The following is a 16,284-nucleotide window of genomic DNA, read 5'->3' as shown; positions in this document are numbered from 1 at the left end:
CGTGAGCACCCTGTTGCAATCATTTCTTGTTTTGCTTCGTGAGTTTACAAATTTACCTAGACTGGTTCCTGTTCTTCATCTGTTTAACAAGGGTGACTAAGATACCCGTAAATTACAAGGGAGAGAACCAGCTTACAACTTTACCATAATAATATTTAACTCCTCTGGCTTTTCCCTGAAGCTATATATTATAAATCGATGATCTTTTCCTTTGTTCCTTCATCGATTTTCATTTGACCAATGTTTTATCACAAAATTGAGCACACCGACATACATTTATTTGACCATTATTTTAATTGATTATGCACTACTAATATAAAAGCCATCAGTTAGGGAAATGCTGATTGATAGATAATATCAGGGCTGTCTCTTGGATGATAGCAGAACCGACTCTTTTTAAAAGTTTTAATAGGGACTACTTACTCATTGTCCTTAGGTTTATAACCATGTTTTCACTAACGAAATAAAACATGGCGCAATTTGTAATCGTTTTAGAAAAGAGAAAATATCATTTTTATGCAATACTACATAAGAACATTTTTTAAAATGTCAATTTACCCAACGATGAACAGACATACCAATATATGTTCAATTCTCTTCACCTTCTTGAATGTAAACTGTCATTTAAATATGTGACTGTCAAATTTATATACAATAATTGAATTTATCTAAATCTTATCAAAGAAAAATGTCTAAGTAGATAAAACATTTACCAACACAGATATGTTATGATCAAACAACACAATGTTTAGTACAGTAATGACATGCTTATATAAGCTTGCATATGTGATGAACTCTAATTATTTTCGGAAAATTAATTCTGACTTCAATGGTAAATTCAGATAATTAGAAATTTTAACATATACATGTACTGTATCAAGTTGTTTTCTTTTAAATTGTGGCCTTTTATATAAACGTTTGTTTGTACAGGAATTGATACGTCGTCAAATGACACAAATAACATAACATTCAAGGTTGTTAAAGTAAATATTCATCAAATATACAACCAAATTATACGCTTGACATTTCATACTAAAAAGTAGGTGAATAATTCTAATAGATGTAACTGACATTTGTATTTGTGTATTTTGAAAATGATAAGGACGGTTAAATAAAAATGAAAAGGTAAGGCATATAATATAAGTAAAAAAGCGCCAACGTACACAAAGTAGTAAAAGCGCTAATAAATGTGATGTCATGAATCGAGACCGTTATTATCTAAAAGTGTTGTTTATTAACAGGCCGCAAGCTCACGGCAAGTACACCGTCAGCTGATTACAAACCCGGACGCTAGTCAGTAGACAAATATTTTAGTAATTAATGCAGAATTCCTAACTTTCCAATTGTGTAATGATGCAACCGAATAACAGTCCAGTGGGAAATATTGCATGCAAATGATATTTCAATAAGATTTGAAAATATAAAAGTAATAGTCCTCAGGGAGGCATACCTTCTCACACACAGTTTTTCTTCTAATTTTACTAGCTGACATGTCTTACTCTTAAAAGTCGTGTGCTCAGATCGACCACCGGAAGTCGATGCGAGTACTCTACCACGAGACCGCCGATGTCGTTTATCCAATCTTCAGTACTTGAAATTAAACAAACGAAGGACATCTTGAGGTCGTATGTTTACAACAAATACAAGTAGCAAAGTATAAAAAGATGAAATTGGCAAACGTCAATCTTAGAGGAGAAACTATTAAACAAATATTTCATGAAAAAGAACAATTTGGTTAAAGGACAATATATTTACTTCAGAATATCCGAGTCCGGGTTTGAAATTGACCTAAATAATGCTTAGTTTTCAGAATCAAGTGCTTACTAAAATTATTATTGGCTAAAAAAGAATACTTAAAAGAGCATTTGAAAGTTATAGTTCAATTTCTTGTCAATCATAATTTACTGATAGCTGCTTTTGATGATTTAATTTTACAAGGATTTTACCGTCGAAGTGTATACATGTTATCTCAAACTTTTCAATATTGATCATGATTTAAATAATACATTCTGACTAAATTTTCAGATGCTAGATTATGCAATGATATAACTTAACATAAAATGGCCTGCTTGCCGACGCAAAGCGTAATAAGTTGAACGTGATGTATAGGCGTTTAAACATTTTGATGAGAACACGATTGGTAGCTTAACAAAAGAATTTGAAAAACGTAAAGATTGCACACGTTAAGCACATTATTGCTTTTCTGCTAGCTCCTAATTGTCAATGAAAATGTATGAGGATCTGGATGGGGTCACCAGAATTGCAAATAATCGGTAATAAGTGTAGAATAAAAGGCAACAAGTATAGAGAATAGAAAAAAGGTTATAAAAAAATACAGAAGAGAAAGAGAGAATAATAGGATGTTGAAATATAAAGAATATTGAATAACAGGGTAAAATTATAAAGAATAGAGTAGAGAAAAAATGGCCTCAAAAAATTAAAAGAATACAAAAATGAAATACCGAACCCCCCCCCCCAAAAAAAAATCCAGACCCTCATGAATATCTCTCATAAGGCAAACAGCTCGTACGAATGAATTCGAAGCTACAGGATTGATAACGGAATTGGCAAACAGACTATTTGATACATTTGGTTTCTTAAACTCTTTGTCTCGAGCGTACAGTTATTAAAAAACATGTATATTACGTGCTGAAATGGTACCAGACGCTATATACTATATAAACACTACATGAAAAGAAAAAAAAAGGAATCACCACAAAATATCGGACAGTACAACAATCCATACAAACCAACAACACCCAACTCCTCATAAGTACGTATAGACAATCGAGAACAAACAACTCACCATCATGATAATGATGGTACAGATAGCCTTACTTAGTACAGACACACACTATGGTGGGTTACACCAGTTTTCATTCACACATCCCTTTTTTGCCTATCTAGACTGTATGTTGTAAAAGTTTATTACTAGTATGTTCATTGAAGACCTGTTGGTGACCTTCTGCTGTTGTCTGTTCTATGGTCGGGTTGTTGTCTCTTTGACACATTCCCCATTTCCATTCTCAATTTTATTTATTTTTCACCCTGCAAATGAAAAAAAAAGGAAATCGCTTATTATCATATGATAAATTACTGACTAATTGAATTACAGTACAATGGATGGCCAAGAGGAACCGACAACGCAAGTAACCGAAGATGATACATCGAAAGTTACCGAAGATAATATTCTACCACAAGTCTACAAAAGGCGTTGGATTATACTTTTTTTGTTTTCATTTGTTTCGTTGACCAACAGCTTCCAATGGTTACATCTGAACATAATAGGAGATGTGTTACTCAACTATTACAATGCCAGTTTGCCAGAGGACAAATTTCAACAGGAGACTGCTCTAGATTGGCTATCTATGGTCTACATGCTAGCGTATATACCGCTAATCTTTCCATTAACATGGCTTCTAGACAAAAAAGGACTTAGGGTTGTGATTATTTGCGGAAGTTTCCTGAATGCAGTTGGCGCTTGGATTAAAGTAGCATGTGTTAGCCCCGATCGTTTTGCGTTATTGATGTTCGGCCAGTCTGTTTGTTCGGTAGCTCAGGTTTTTATACTTGGTATCCCTGCGAGACTTGCAGCAATATGGTTTGGTCCAAACCAAGTATCAACAGCAACATCTTTAGGTGTATTTGGCAACCAGGTATATTATTTAACATTGTTTTGAATTAAGTACTGGGTTCAAGTGGCCTACGTGAGAAACAAATCAACAAAGACCATTTCCTCACTTTTCCTATCGTGAACTTTCAATATTCACGTAACATCACCAAGCCAACAGACAAGGGATAATATATCTATAAGAGTATACAATTTGCAGGTGCTTGTGTATCTTTACAGAAAATCTTTGGTAGAGAGTATCTGCTTGCAAGAACAGAACTAAACTAAAGTTTATTATGTCACCTCTTTTAAAGTTTTGTGTATCCTTAATGATATAAAATGTTCGGGAATGGTAAACTGATCATCTCCTCTTGTGGTACCTGTCGTGATGCTCATGGTTAGTATAAAAATCGGTTAATGGTGTTATCATTAAAAAACGACTTATTCTGCAAGTGCTAATGATGAAGAATAAACCGCTGCCTTCTCTATCATCTAAATCCGAATCGAGTTCTTTGTAGGGTATATCTTTAGAGTATGTATATGTTTTTCTTAAAAGGCAGTGTCGTCATTTTGTAATACTATGTATTCATCACGCATTATCGCTTTTTCTTGCTCATCAAATCTTACTATTTTTTTTTTAAATTGCCCTGGCTTCATCTGGCAGTAAACACAATTTTAAAGAGTTGTTGTGAAGGATTTTCAATTACGCAGTGACGTCCGATTGGAATTGGGACGTTAAATCTATAATATCTCGTGTAGGAATATTACCATACTTTCTGCATGTTCAAGAATATTTGCAATAGCTCTCTGATGTGATTACGTTGGTGGCATGTTGCAAGGCAAAATCTCTGCCCTCATGCATAGTAAGTTTTTTTTCACTAGTTGCCAGTCTATTTCACTCCCTTTATGCACATTTTCAAAACCTACTTATGATCTTGAATGTACATAAATTGGAATATTTGGCATTGTATGTATAGCAATCGACAGTGATTCAAACTATTTTTGAATAATTTAATTTTTGATGTAACACGTCTTCTGATTGGCGGAAAGTTTTTTTGTCTATCAGCTCAGAGACATAATTTTGTATTGTGACCGTGAAGTCATCAACGTTTTTTTCATGATTTACTCCTTAAAAATGGAATTTAGAATCAATTAATTTATAAGGAATGACTGTAATATTTTTTCTGTCTATTCGAAATAATCTAAAAAATGTGGTGCACATTTTTAAATAAGGCGCTACGCGGGTTATTCAGTGTGCACAACATTTTTTATGCTACTTCTCCAAAGACAGAAAAAATATTACTACAGTCATTCCTTAAAGAGTATAAGTACATGAACTTTTTAATATGCAAATTTCTCATGTTTGACTGTGAAGGCTTGCCATTATACGTGTATAACACTGCACTGTTTGATTTGCCAGTAATGCTATTTACAATTTTGTATTTAAAATACTGATTTAACAATTTTACCATTGGATATTGGAGTTGGTATTACATTTGTACCTGTATTATCTCACAAAGAATGGAAATTCATGAAAAAGCGTATTCTAAAGAAAATGAATTCAAGAAATATAAAGCAAGGAGATGTGTTATGATTGTCAATGAAAAAACTCTGCAAAAGACCACGTGACAAGGATGAACATGATGAAAATACCTACGGCATTGAGTAAAACCAATACCATAAAGTAAACTATAACAGGCCCTGGCATGAAAAAGTGTATATTGCTTCAATATACATTATGATAAGTATGGATGGATGTTAAAAGAATAATAACAAAAGTGGCCAAAGATACCGAAGAGACAATAAATCTCACGAGACCGACTTTCAAATGACAAAAAAAAAAAAGAAAAACGACGACAATAAAATGAATAAAATGCTACATAGAAAACTAATTTAAAGATTAATCACCACCGCGAACCCCTACAAAAAGGCGGGAATGATCTCAGTTGATATTGAAATGGTAAACAATTCTTGCTCTAATTGAGGCACCCGTAGTGTTGCTCATGGAAATTTGAAATTCGATGACACGTCAAACAGCAGGTTATTGTTTTTTTCATTGCCATATTTGTAGATTGGTGCAGCTGTAGGATTTTTACTTCCTCCGCTACTGGTGAAATATAGTCCCGACATAGATCTGGTCAGCAGCCGTTTATATACTTTGTTTTATATTGGCGCTGGCGTCACAACGCTTCTCTTTTTATTGGTTTTAGTTAGTAAGTATATCTAAACATTATTTTCCGTCACTGTTACACAGTCTCTAAACACATCTGAAAATACACTCCATTGTTATTTGTTGTTTAATTGTACATGTGTTTGTGTGTATTGATATGCCATTGTCGAACATTTACAAGGTTTGTATTAGGCTTTGGATTTTCAAATATTTTGGTATCGAGCATCAGTGAAGAGACATTAATTGTCTAAATGAGCATCTGATGCAGTAAAAGTGGTATCGTTTATATTATTACTACCACTTGGTCGATACCTCTGCTGTTAGTCCCCGAGGGTATCACCAGCCCAGTAGCCAGTACTTCGTTTGGTACTGGCATGAAAACACGGATATTGCTTTGCTTAAAATTTACTGTTATAAAATTTTGGAATCAATTTGAGTTAAGGAATATATCTCCCTCGTGCAAAGCTCTGATTCCTTTTGGATATACACCAGGTCCTTTTGGTTGATCATCTCTTCAATGTTTGTATTAGGTTTTGGATTTTCAATTTTTTGGTCTCGAGCATCACTGAAGAGACATTAATTGTCGAAACGCGCATCTGGTGCAGTGAAGTTGTTACCGTTTATATTATTACGAGGACAGGTGAAATAAGGTCATGTGACTGTCCGTCTGAAAAATTATCCAATTTGAATTAAATACAATCGAAGTTTTATAATTGCGCCTTTTATTTTACGTCTATTACATACACAAATGCGTATTCCAAATAGTTTTAAGTGAATGATTGCATTAATAAAACAAGGTTAATATATAATACAGTATAGGACGGGCAGATAATAACGCATCCAGATGTAACCTTTGTTCTTGACTTGACTGAAAATAAACTGACGTCAACAAATTAACTGCGTATTTTTTTTTATAATTAAGTTGCGAAGGAAAACGGCGACTTCCTTTATTAAAGCGTGTGGAATCTTCTGTAAGGCATAAACATGCTAAAGCCGATGTCAATGACGGATTATCTTTTTTTTATTTGATTCATCAATCAGAATTTCCAGTAAATGCTCGTGATTTCTATAACATTGACTCTGTTGCATTTATACGTTATTATCAACAATGAGGAAATTTATCCTACGGTAACCCCTGAAAAACAATTTTGAAGAAAATAAAAAAGAAAGATATACTAATAAATAATCTGAAAAAAAAATCAACATAATAAAAATGCCTAAGCAGTATCAAAAGTTATAAATACATCCCTAATTAAATCAGTTGATGTATACTATACATATATTTCTTTTGTAGTTTTTAAGAAAGAACCCCCACAACCACCAAGTAGAGCCCAGTTGTTAGCAGTAAGAAATGCTGCCAGTCAACACTACGGTAAATCCCTGCTGAGATTATTAAAAAACAGAGGATTTCTTCTACTGGTATTAACTTATGGTATGTAAACAAATTGGTTTTTCTGTCGCTCTTCGAACAGCAAACTTAAAGGTTACACGCCGGTGCTTTACTTTTACTTCGGAACAACTGGATAGAATATATCACAAAAAAAATTATTAAAATATAAGATATGGTAAGCATACTAAAGAGATAACTTTCCATCAGAGATCAAATGACGTAAAAGTAATCAACTGTATGTCATCGTATGGCCTTCCTCAATGAGCAAAATCATTACCGAATAGCAAGCTATAAAAGGCCTCAACATAACACAAGAAAAACAATTCAATTTTGTCAAAAGCAAGTATGGATTTTGTGTCGTAAACAAATGCATTATATTTTTTTTTATTAATTAAAGGTGTCTAGCAAAAATAACAAAGCTTCTGCACGTAAACACACTTTAAGAATCTGCTTCAAAACTAAATGAAAGCTGTATCAAAAGCGAGAAAGAATACACAACCAAGATGAAAATGAACGCCGTTATCAAAAGCAATCTTCACGTTTTTTTTCAAAATATTCAATTCAAAACGACTAGTGAATATATTTTTAAACATTCTAGGATGTACTTTTAGGGATAAACACAGGAGCATACTACGCAATAGCAACATTAGTGAATCCCGTCGTTTTGAATTATTTCCCGGTATGTACTATTTACCTTTACATTTTTTTTATTATAAACATGATTTAAGGATTTACGAATTTAAAAAAAAAAGATTTTACTAGAAAGAATCATTCGTTGTATGCCTGTCCCAAACCAGGAGCCTAAAATCCAGTGATTTGCATTTATTGTTGTTTGCCATAGTTGTTTTTATTTGATTGTGTTTAGCATAAATCAGACCGTTAGTCTTCTCTTTTGAATGGTGTCATATTTTTGTAAATGCTGGGGTCTTTATATGTAACTATATGGAATGGGTTTTGCTCATTCTTGAAGGTCGTATGATCATCTGTGATTGTTAATTAGATCTTCCTTTGGTTACCGGTGGGTAGTGCATCTTTGGCCATCACACTACATGTCTTTATTTCTACCTGCGTCGCCAACGATGAAAGCAGGTCCAATAACCGATCGACTCTATCAGTCATTCCGTCATTCCGTCCGTCCGTCTGTCCGTCCAAAAAACTTTGGGTAGAACACTTTCGTCAATGTTTTCATGGCTTCTATGAAAGGGAATATGGTTTTAAATTTTGTCTGCAGCTTAGTAACGTTGTATTGTAGCGTTTAAGTAATTTTTAGATCTGCCGTGCAACTACTTACGGTTTGTCGATAGTTTGAAATTTGTTTAGCATTAATTTTTCACTGAAATTTTTTTCTTTGCTTCTAGGTGAGCGAATAATTTTATATTTGGCCTGAAGCTTGATAATGTTGAGTTGTAGCGCGAATGCAATATTTACATCTACCGTGCATCCACTTGCTGTTTGCTTCAAGTTAGAGATTTTACAATACTAATACGCATTGTTCAAGGACAATTTTTGTCAAAGTTTTCATGGGTTCAATGGAAGAGGACAATTTATATTTGGTCTGGAACTTGATAATGTTGAGTTGTAGCTTGTAGCATTTTAATCCCTTAACATTACATCAACGAAAAAAGTACTTTATTCAAGTCCAATTGAACATAGTTTTGGAAATCAGCTTCGTCAGTTATGCTTCTGTACAAATGTTACCTCAATTGATGCAACGCAGTTACAAATCCTGTATTGTTCTTGTTATGCTTGAAACTTGAAAACGTTACATTTTCTGCAATTGTGTACGAACTCGAATATGTGAATACTGGCGTTCAAATATTGGTTATCAAAAAAAAGTCAATGTGTATTCTCCACTGTTATAAATATTTAGGGTCATCAAAAAGAAGCTGGAGAAATAGGATTGACAGTGGTTATTGCTGGAATAGTAGGAGCTATACTGGCTGGAGTATGGCTTGATAAAACTAAAACATTCAAGTAAGAATTTCATCTCGGAGAATATTGTCAAATTGATTAGAATACAGATCAAGGGTCAAAGCATCGCTAACAAGGATATGACAACACTCCGTTCTACTTTCTGTTCTGGTAATTATTTCATCATCCAATGAAATTGCTGCCTTAGCTGCCTACACATTTTTGAAGGTGTGGATCACATCATTAAGGGGATACCGAAAGTTCTTTAAGAAGTAGAACGGAACATTGTCAGATCATTGTAACCGAAGCGTAGACACAGGATCTATATCATAATCAGATTGGGTATTTGGGGATAATTCACATCATTAAAAAAATATAGAAAAAAAATAACATTTTACAATCAGACGAGGAAACAGTAGAATAGTATTTTAAAAACTGTGTGTAGCAAACTTGTTTTGTTGGCTTGATGACTCATTGACGTACCGCCGTACATCTCATTTATTTCATATATATAAAACATGTAACAAGGTAGACTTGAGATAACTGATAAAATATAATTTTACTTCTTTTTCTGATTATCGCAGGGGAACAACCGTTGGTATATATTTGCTGTCGTTAGCTGGTATGGTGGCATTTACTTTCACATTGAATTTAAACTTACTTTGGGTAGTATATCTATGTGCCGGGATTTTAGGGTACGTATTTTCAACTTGTTACTTATTCCAATTTCAAAAAAAGAGTCACGATACCACCCGAAAAAAAATAAATATTGAGATGTTACATTTCTTGATGAATTTAAAAACGAAACTGCAAATTGGTATAAAAGCATATTTGCTTACACGAAGCAAACTGCATGTTTAAAAGCATAATCGAATGTGTGTGATGATATATCGCAATTTTTATTTACTATATTTCACTGGAAATGACTCATCACCTCGTTTAAATGAGTTGTAATATTATTTTATGGTTGAAAAAAAAATGTCATCATATATCATCAAGTTATTGATCTTTGATATCGAGGCAAAGACTAAGACAGTGATAATTACCTTAAAGAACTTTTAGTATATATTACCTGTTTATGTATAGATATAAGTTGCCTTTTGTTTTGCTTTCCAATCCCCTTTTTAACATCAGTGAACAAAACTGCAATATTTGCAATAAGATTTTGAGTTTTTAAACATTTTACCTATTACTAGAAATGCCACTGCAAATTGGTATAAAATCATATTTGCTTACACAAAGCAAACTGCAGGTTTAAAAGCATAATCGAATGTTTGTGATGATATTTCGCATTTATTATATTGCACAGCTGGAAAATGACAGAAACTATCGTGAGACATTGCTGTTGTAGTTTTTAAACAAAAGTAGCGACCTAAATAAAAAATAGATGACTTTTCTCCCACAAGATCACTCAGAGAACATATTACCAAATACACGTACACCTATTGAAAAAAAAATCATTGAATTTACAATTTTCTTTTTACCTCTATAGTCATTTATTCAGTTTATATTTAGTACACACTATCATTAAGTTGATAATTTTTAGCATTGTATGCAGTTGTATGTATTATGACTCGAAAACTTCCTTTCTATATACTTTTTCCATCTACGTAGATTTTTCATGACTGGTTACTTGCCTGTAGGGTTTGAAATTGCTGCAGAAATTACCTATCCAGAATCAGAGGGTACTTCATCTGGTCTCTTGAACGCATCAGCACAGGTAATATGTTCAGAAGTATTTCCCTGAATGACTGATAACGTCTTTTGAATAGTAAGAGGGCAATAGACCAGTAATATTATACAATTACTGTCTTTTGATGAGGTAAATATGCGGTTGTATTGACTTTTGAAAAACTGATTTTCACTGAGGACGAAGGCCGAAGTGAATATCAGTTTTCAAAAGTAAATTAAACCACATATTTACCAAAACAAAAGACAGTACTTGTTGTATTCCATATTTCGAGAGAAAACAATGTATTTAATGACAAATATTAACCAAACCCAATTGTACATCAAACATTTTATCATAACGTTACATGTAAAAGCGCGTGATGTTTAGCGCTGTGAATATGCTGTTTTATTCAAAATTCAATTCATATATATAGAGAAACCTACTAAAATAATACCAGTATGGAATAAACTGATTTTCAAAATTCGTAAATTAATTTTTAATACAAAATTCAAGAATCTTAAGTATGAAAGAATAAACGTTTCTCCATGATAACATCAGTGAAACAATTTTTTATAGATTGACGAATTAATGAATGAATCAAATAATCTATAACTAACAACTTTTTGTTCTCTAAAACAGCACTAGATTCCCTCAGTTTATAAAATATTTTCGGTATTGCCACGACAATCACCGTTACACTCGGTACTGGTTACTGCTAACACGGCATGAAAACACATCACTTGATTTTTCCCTTTTCACAGGCAATGAAGTTAATATAAAAAAGGAATGTGATTAGATTGCCAATAAGACAACTTGTCATCGAAAGTACAAGGATACAAACAGGTTATCGTATGGCCTTCAACAATGAATAAAACTCAAGTCAATATAACCATGAATTACTGTCCGAAATAATTTTCTTGTTTCAGCTATTCGGAATCATTTTCACTATAAGCATGCGTGCAATGATGAATGAAGTCAGCATTTTTGGTGCTAATATTACACTCAGCTCATTCCTTCTTCTTGGAACCATTTTAACGGGTAAGTACTGTGATAAAGATGATTAAAGTAACAGACAAGTTATTAAGTGTTATTTTCATTTTACTAGCACTTTGTCGATACCGCTGCTAGTGGACTGGTAGTCCCCGATGGTATCATCAGCTCAGTAGTCATTGTTTCGTTACTGACATGATTTACATAATTTGTTACATTTAAGGTGGTACATAACACTACAGGGAGATAACTCTGTAAAAATCAGCTGAACGTTTTAATCACGTTCTATTGTTAAGGAAATATTAAGCTTCTCAATTATCAAAATTTTTGTTTATCAAACTGCTATATATCCAATGAATTTTTTCCGATAAAGTGTGTGGTTCAAGTTTTTTGAAATTTTCATATTTTTGTCAAAGGGTCAAAAGTAAATATTTTGTCAAAATTTTATGAAAATTAAACGAGCCAAATTAATTTTAGTCCAGGTGCCACCTTAACATATTCTTTTTCTAAATTCGTTGTTGAAAATTTAGAAATTAATGTGAAATTAAAGTTCCTTCAGGTAAAGTTAACATTTAAGAATTGAATGCTTCTTTTTGTAAATTTATTGGGGAGTAAAAGCGCTAGCGGTCAACGCTTTTACAACCCTATAAATTAATAAAAGAAGCATTCAATACTTATAATTACATTTTTTTTGCTAGGATCATGAAAACACGATTTCTATCAAGTTTTTCCTTTATTTACCTGTGCACTTTATTGCGGAATAAATGAATGTTACATTTCATTTTTAAATGAAGGTTAATTTCAGAATGACGCGAAATTGCTGTTAGCCAATCAAAATAACGTATTATAATGAAACATACATGTAATGTAATTATTCATGGATGACATTTGCTTTTCTTGTTAGTTCCTTGTTGGTCATACAATCCTCACGTATTTGAGTATTTGTACATCCTCTGTTTTTAAATTTTTCGGTAAGTCTAGAGCGTTCCTGAAAAACGAAGATCCAGAAAAGTGCTTCAGACGTACCAGTTTTATCAAGTGTAATTTTCATTTTTCAGCATTGAGTCGATACAGCTGCTAGTGGACTGCTAGTCTCAGCACATATAATCAGCTCAGTAGTCAATGCTTCGGTACTGAAATTATTAACAGAATACAATTCTTAAATTTTCAATTGAAAAATTATCAATGATTCATAAGCTAAGGTTCCGACTCCTCGGGCAAAATTGAACTTAGATGGATTTGCTATTCCAACTACATATGTAGACCCCGTGTTGTCATATAATCCATAAAGTATTTAAGTATTTATATATACATCCTTTGCTTTCAAGTTTGTTTGTTTGATGGTTCGTGATTACGGAAAATTCAGAAAAGCGCTTCGGACGCAGCAATAGTATTTTCCTGGTAGTTTAATTTTTAATTAAAAAAAAAGGATTGGGTCGATCATATTGCTGGTAGCGGACAGCTAGTCCCCTACGCTATCAACAGCCCAATTGTTAATGCTTCGGTACTGATATTGATTTTAGCATAACTTTCTTAAAATTTCAGTGGAAGGCTACGAATTATAAAAAGGCAATGTTGACCTTTGGTGGATTTGGTTATTCTTTTAAGGTCCGTTTTGGTCAAATATCTCCTGACGTATTAATTTGATCACGTGCCACAGGGTTTAATTTTTTTGGGGTTTGGGCGTTCCTCACGAAGGTTAATTAAAAAAAATTGCATCGAGTTTGGGACGCACCAGATCTATGAAGCGTTATTTCAGTTTCATAACACAGCAATTCAACAACACAATAAAGCCAGAACAGATTATTGTACACCAGATCTATGAAGCGTTATTTCAGTTTCATAGCACAGCAATTTAACAACACAATAAAGCCAGAACAGATTACTGTACAATACGTCAAGCTTGAAATTGTCCTAGTTAAGACAAGTTGTGAATAAATCTTACAAAAGTTATGTCATTAACAACAATACTTTTAAATATAAAAGACGTAAAGAAATTAAGAAATATTCAAAGCAAAGATGTTTTTTGTTGGGACATACATTCAAATATCCGACGAATTTGAAGGAACTTAAATCCGTTCATGTGTCTCATTCAGAAGAACAACAAGGTTACTTGACATATCAGAGTAAACTTCACTTCAGCGAAAGCACATACTAGTATGTCTCTAATATCGGTACACATGTATCACAGATAACAAAAACAGGAATGCGAACACGATCACTTTAGTTGCCATAGTATATTTGTTGTCGGAATTTCACGCAGAAAATAAAATAAATAAACATTTCACATGTATTTAAAAAAAAAGTTTAAATAATATCAATTAGATTAATTTCAAATTGAATTTAAAAAACTCGGACGAAATGATTTCATATATAAAAGCCAATAATTAATAAATGATATTGATTTTATAGGCGTTATATGAAATATTTAAAATCAATTAAATTCCTGCTAATGGAATCCCTTATTTTATTACACTACTTTTTATATGTATACAAACACTTCATTTTTTCTCTTTATAGCGTTAATAGGTGCTAATTACAGACGACAGACTGCTGAAAAACAGGTACGATATGTATATCATATATCCGAGGTATAACTTTGCACGCCTTATATTATTTATGCTTTACAAACACCATAAGACATGGCCTATTATTCTATTTTAAGATTTTAAATGTTGTTATCGGATATTTTTTGTATTGCAGCACATTAATATTGATTTTTTTTTTCTTTCCGAATTCACAATCAATACCTTTGATTTTTGCTATTTGAACTAATTTTCAATGCTAGAACTTCAAAAGATGTAATTATATCTATCACAACAGCAAAATAACAAAATCACAGATGAAACACTCCCGCAATAACGGAACAGACAAAGCAGTGAGTGGGTCTTTATAGGGGAGGGGGGGATGTTTTTTTCCTAAAAAAAATTCTGATCCCCAATTTGATGAAAAAAATATTGTAGTCAAGCAGATGACAAAAAAAAAAAAAAAAAAAAAAATTCTGAATCTAGATTTCTCCCATACCTTATAGTGTTAAATTTTGAAGAAAAAAAATTGATTGATAGCGTCGAAAAACTAAAATAAAAATGTTCGTACTTTGCGCGAAAAAAAATTCTGATTCTGACAAAAAAACCAACAACCCCCTTGAAGTTAAATGGTTTAAAAATAAAGCAAATTCAGAGAATTGTATAAACTCCAAAAGTTGCGAGACCGGGTGTGTCGACACGGTAAGCGTCTCCTGCTATGCGTGGATCACCCGCCATGCGAATTCACACTCAGTCAAATTGTTACAATCGAGAATAGGACAAAATCGATAAAATTACTGATCAAATGGCTATTAGAGTGATCTAAAGATATAATACCGCGAGAAAATGAAGTAGTGAGTTGACAAACACATGTACATCGTATGGTTCAACCATATGGTGATGTTGACCGAAAATATGTAGTGTCAACGCAGTACGTCATGCTTCCTCATAACTCTGTCAGCAGAAACCCTGGTATGGAGCACACCATCTTGATAAGTTCGTAAATATATTATGAACATCCACAGTAGTAACGTATTGATTAAGAAATGTTAATCCAATACAAAGGGGGGGGGGGTATGTTACTTCTGATAAATTGGAAGTTTTTGACAATTGGAAAGTGGAAATAATTACGTTTGTAATAACAGATAATTTTAGTACATAAACAAATATAACATACACATATACATGTATATATGCTTTCCGTGTTAAAGCACCTATTTCTAAGTTTAAATTTTCATGCACACTTCTACGTACTATGCTAGAATATATAACAAGCGTTTTTTCTTGTTGATTTTTCAGAGAGTTTCAAAAATAGACTTTCTAGACATCAATATCATTTCTACAAAAAATGAAAAACAATCTGCACAAAAGGACAATGAATGCCATTAGATGTGTGCTGTTTGCGATGCATGATGCATGCAAGAATGATTTCGAAACAGTCTTCCATCATTGACCGAAGATGTTACAAATATAGATGAATACTGAATGGAACATCACACTGTTACCCAATACTAACAGAATCAACTTTTGTACGCTCATATCGGTTCCTATGTGTCAATTGTACATGTTTTATGCCTAATTCACACATTCATGGATCACCTCGCCGGTTCCACTACGGATTGAATCTCACGGATGATCCCGGAATTGCAGTTTCTGTAGTCTGTTACGGATCCGATACGGATGCACAACGGTATGACTACGGGCTTTCACGTATTTACCACGGGTGAAGTAGGAAAGGTGTCATTTGGCGACATGACTCATACGGATTCGTACGGTACGACACGATTTAATACGGATTCGTACGGTACGACACGATTTAATACGGAAATGACACGGTTTAATACGTAACGGCACGTGTCGGGGCGTATGTACTGCGGATAAACAGCGGTTTGCTACGATATAAGTAATCATTTCTATTTTCTTTATGGCAGTTAATCGATGTTTTTGTTTTTTGTTTTGTTTTATTAAATCAGTTATCGCTCTGTCTGTACTAGGTGGTTTTATTCGTAATCGTCA

The 16,284-nt window shown here is 33.0% G+C and overlaps 3 protein-coding genes across 6 annotated transcripts in view; 1 reads left to right on the top strand and 2 right to left on the bottom strand.

The window, feature by feature from the left end:
• LOC127724368 (fibrinogen-like protein A) overlaps positions 1–16,284 on the bottom strand; it is a 432,225-nt gene that overhangs the window by 108,171 nt on the left and 307,770 nt on the right. The window lies entirely within an intron of this gene.
• LOC127724364 (feline leukemia virus subgroup C receptor-related protein 2-like) overlaps positions 1–16,284 on the top strand; it is a 227,425-nt gene that overhangs the window by 77,158 nt on the left and 133,983 nt on the right. The window contains exon 1 of one of the 4 annotated variants that reach the window (XM_052231308.1): positions 998–1,039. The exons of 1 other annotated variant lie outside the window; for it this stretch is intronic. Coding sequence is in view for 2 of the 3 variants with exons in the window: in XM_052231309.1 (XP_052087269.1) it covers positions 3,369–3,656 (288 nt within the window). In the remaining variant the exon portion in view is untranslated. Of the gene's footprint in view, positions 1–997; positions 1,126–3,259; positions 3,657–16,284 lie in introns of those variants that run through there. 2 more of the 4 variants (XM_052231303.1, XM_052231309.1) reach the window with 2 other exon arrangements.
• LOC127724370 (fibrinogen-like protein A) overlaps positions 1–16,284 on the bottom strand; it is a 162,584-nt gene that overhangs the window by 48,573 nt on the left and 97,727 nt on the right. The gene's annotated exons all lie outside the window — the stretch shown is intronic.

Source organism: Mytilus californianus, unplaced genomic scaffold, assembly GCF_021869535.1.
Source record: "Mytilus californianus isolate M0D057914Y unplaced genomic scaffold, xbMytCali1.0.p SCAF_14, whole genome shotgun sequence".
In the NCBI taxonomy this organism is placed as follows: domain Eukaryota; kingdom Metazoa; phylum Mollusca; class Bivalvia; order Mytilida; family Mytilidae; genus Mytilus; species Mytilus californianus.
Note: the sequence above shows the minus strand (reverse complement) of the source record. Positions and strands in the feature narration are given on the sequence as shown.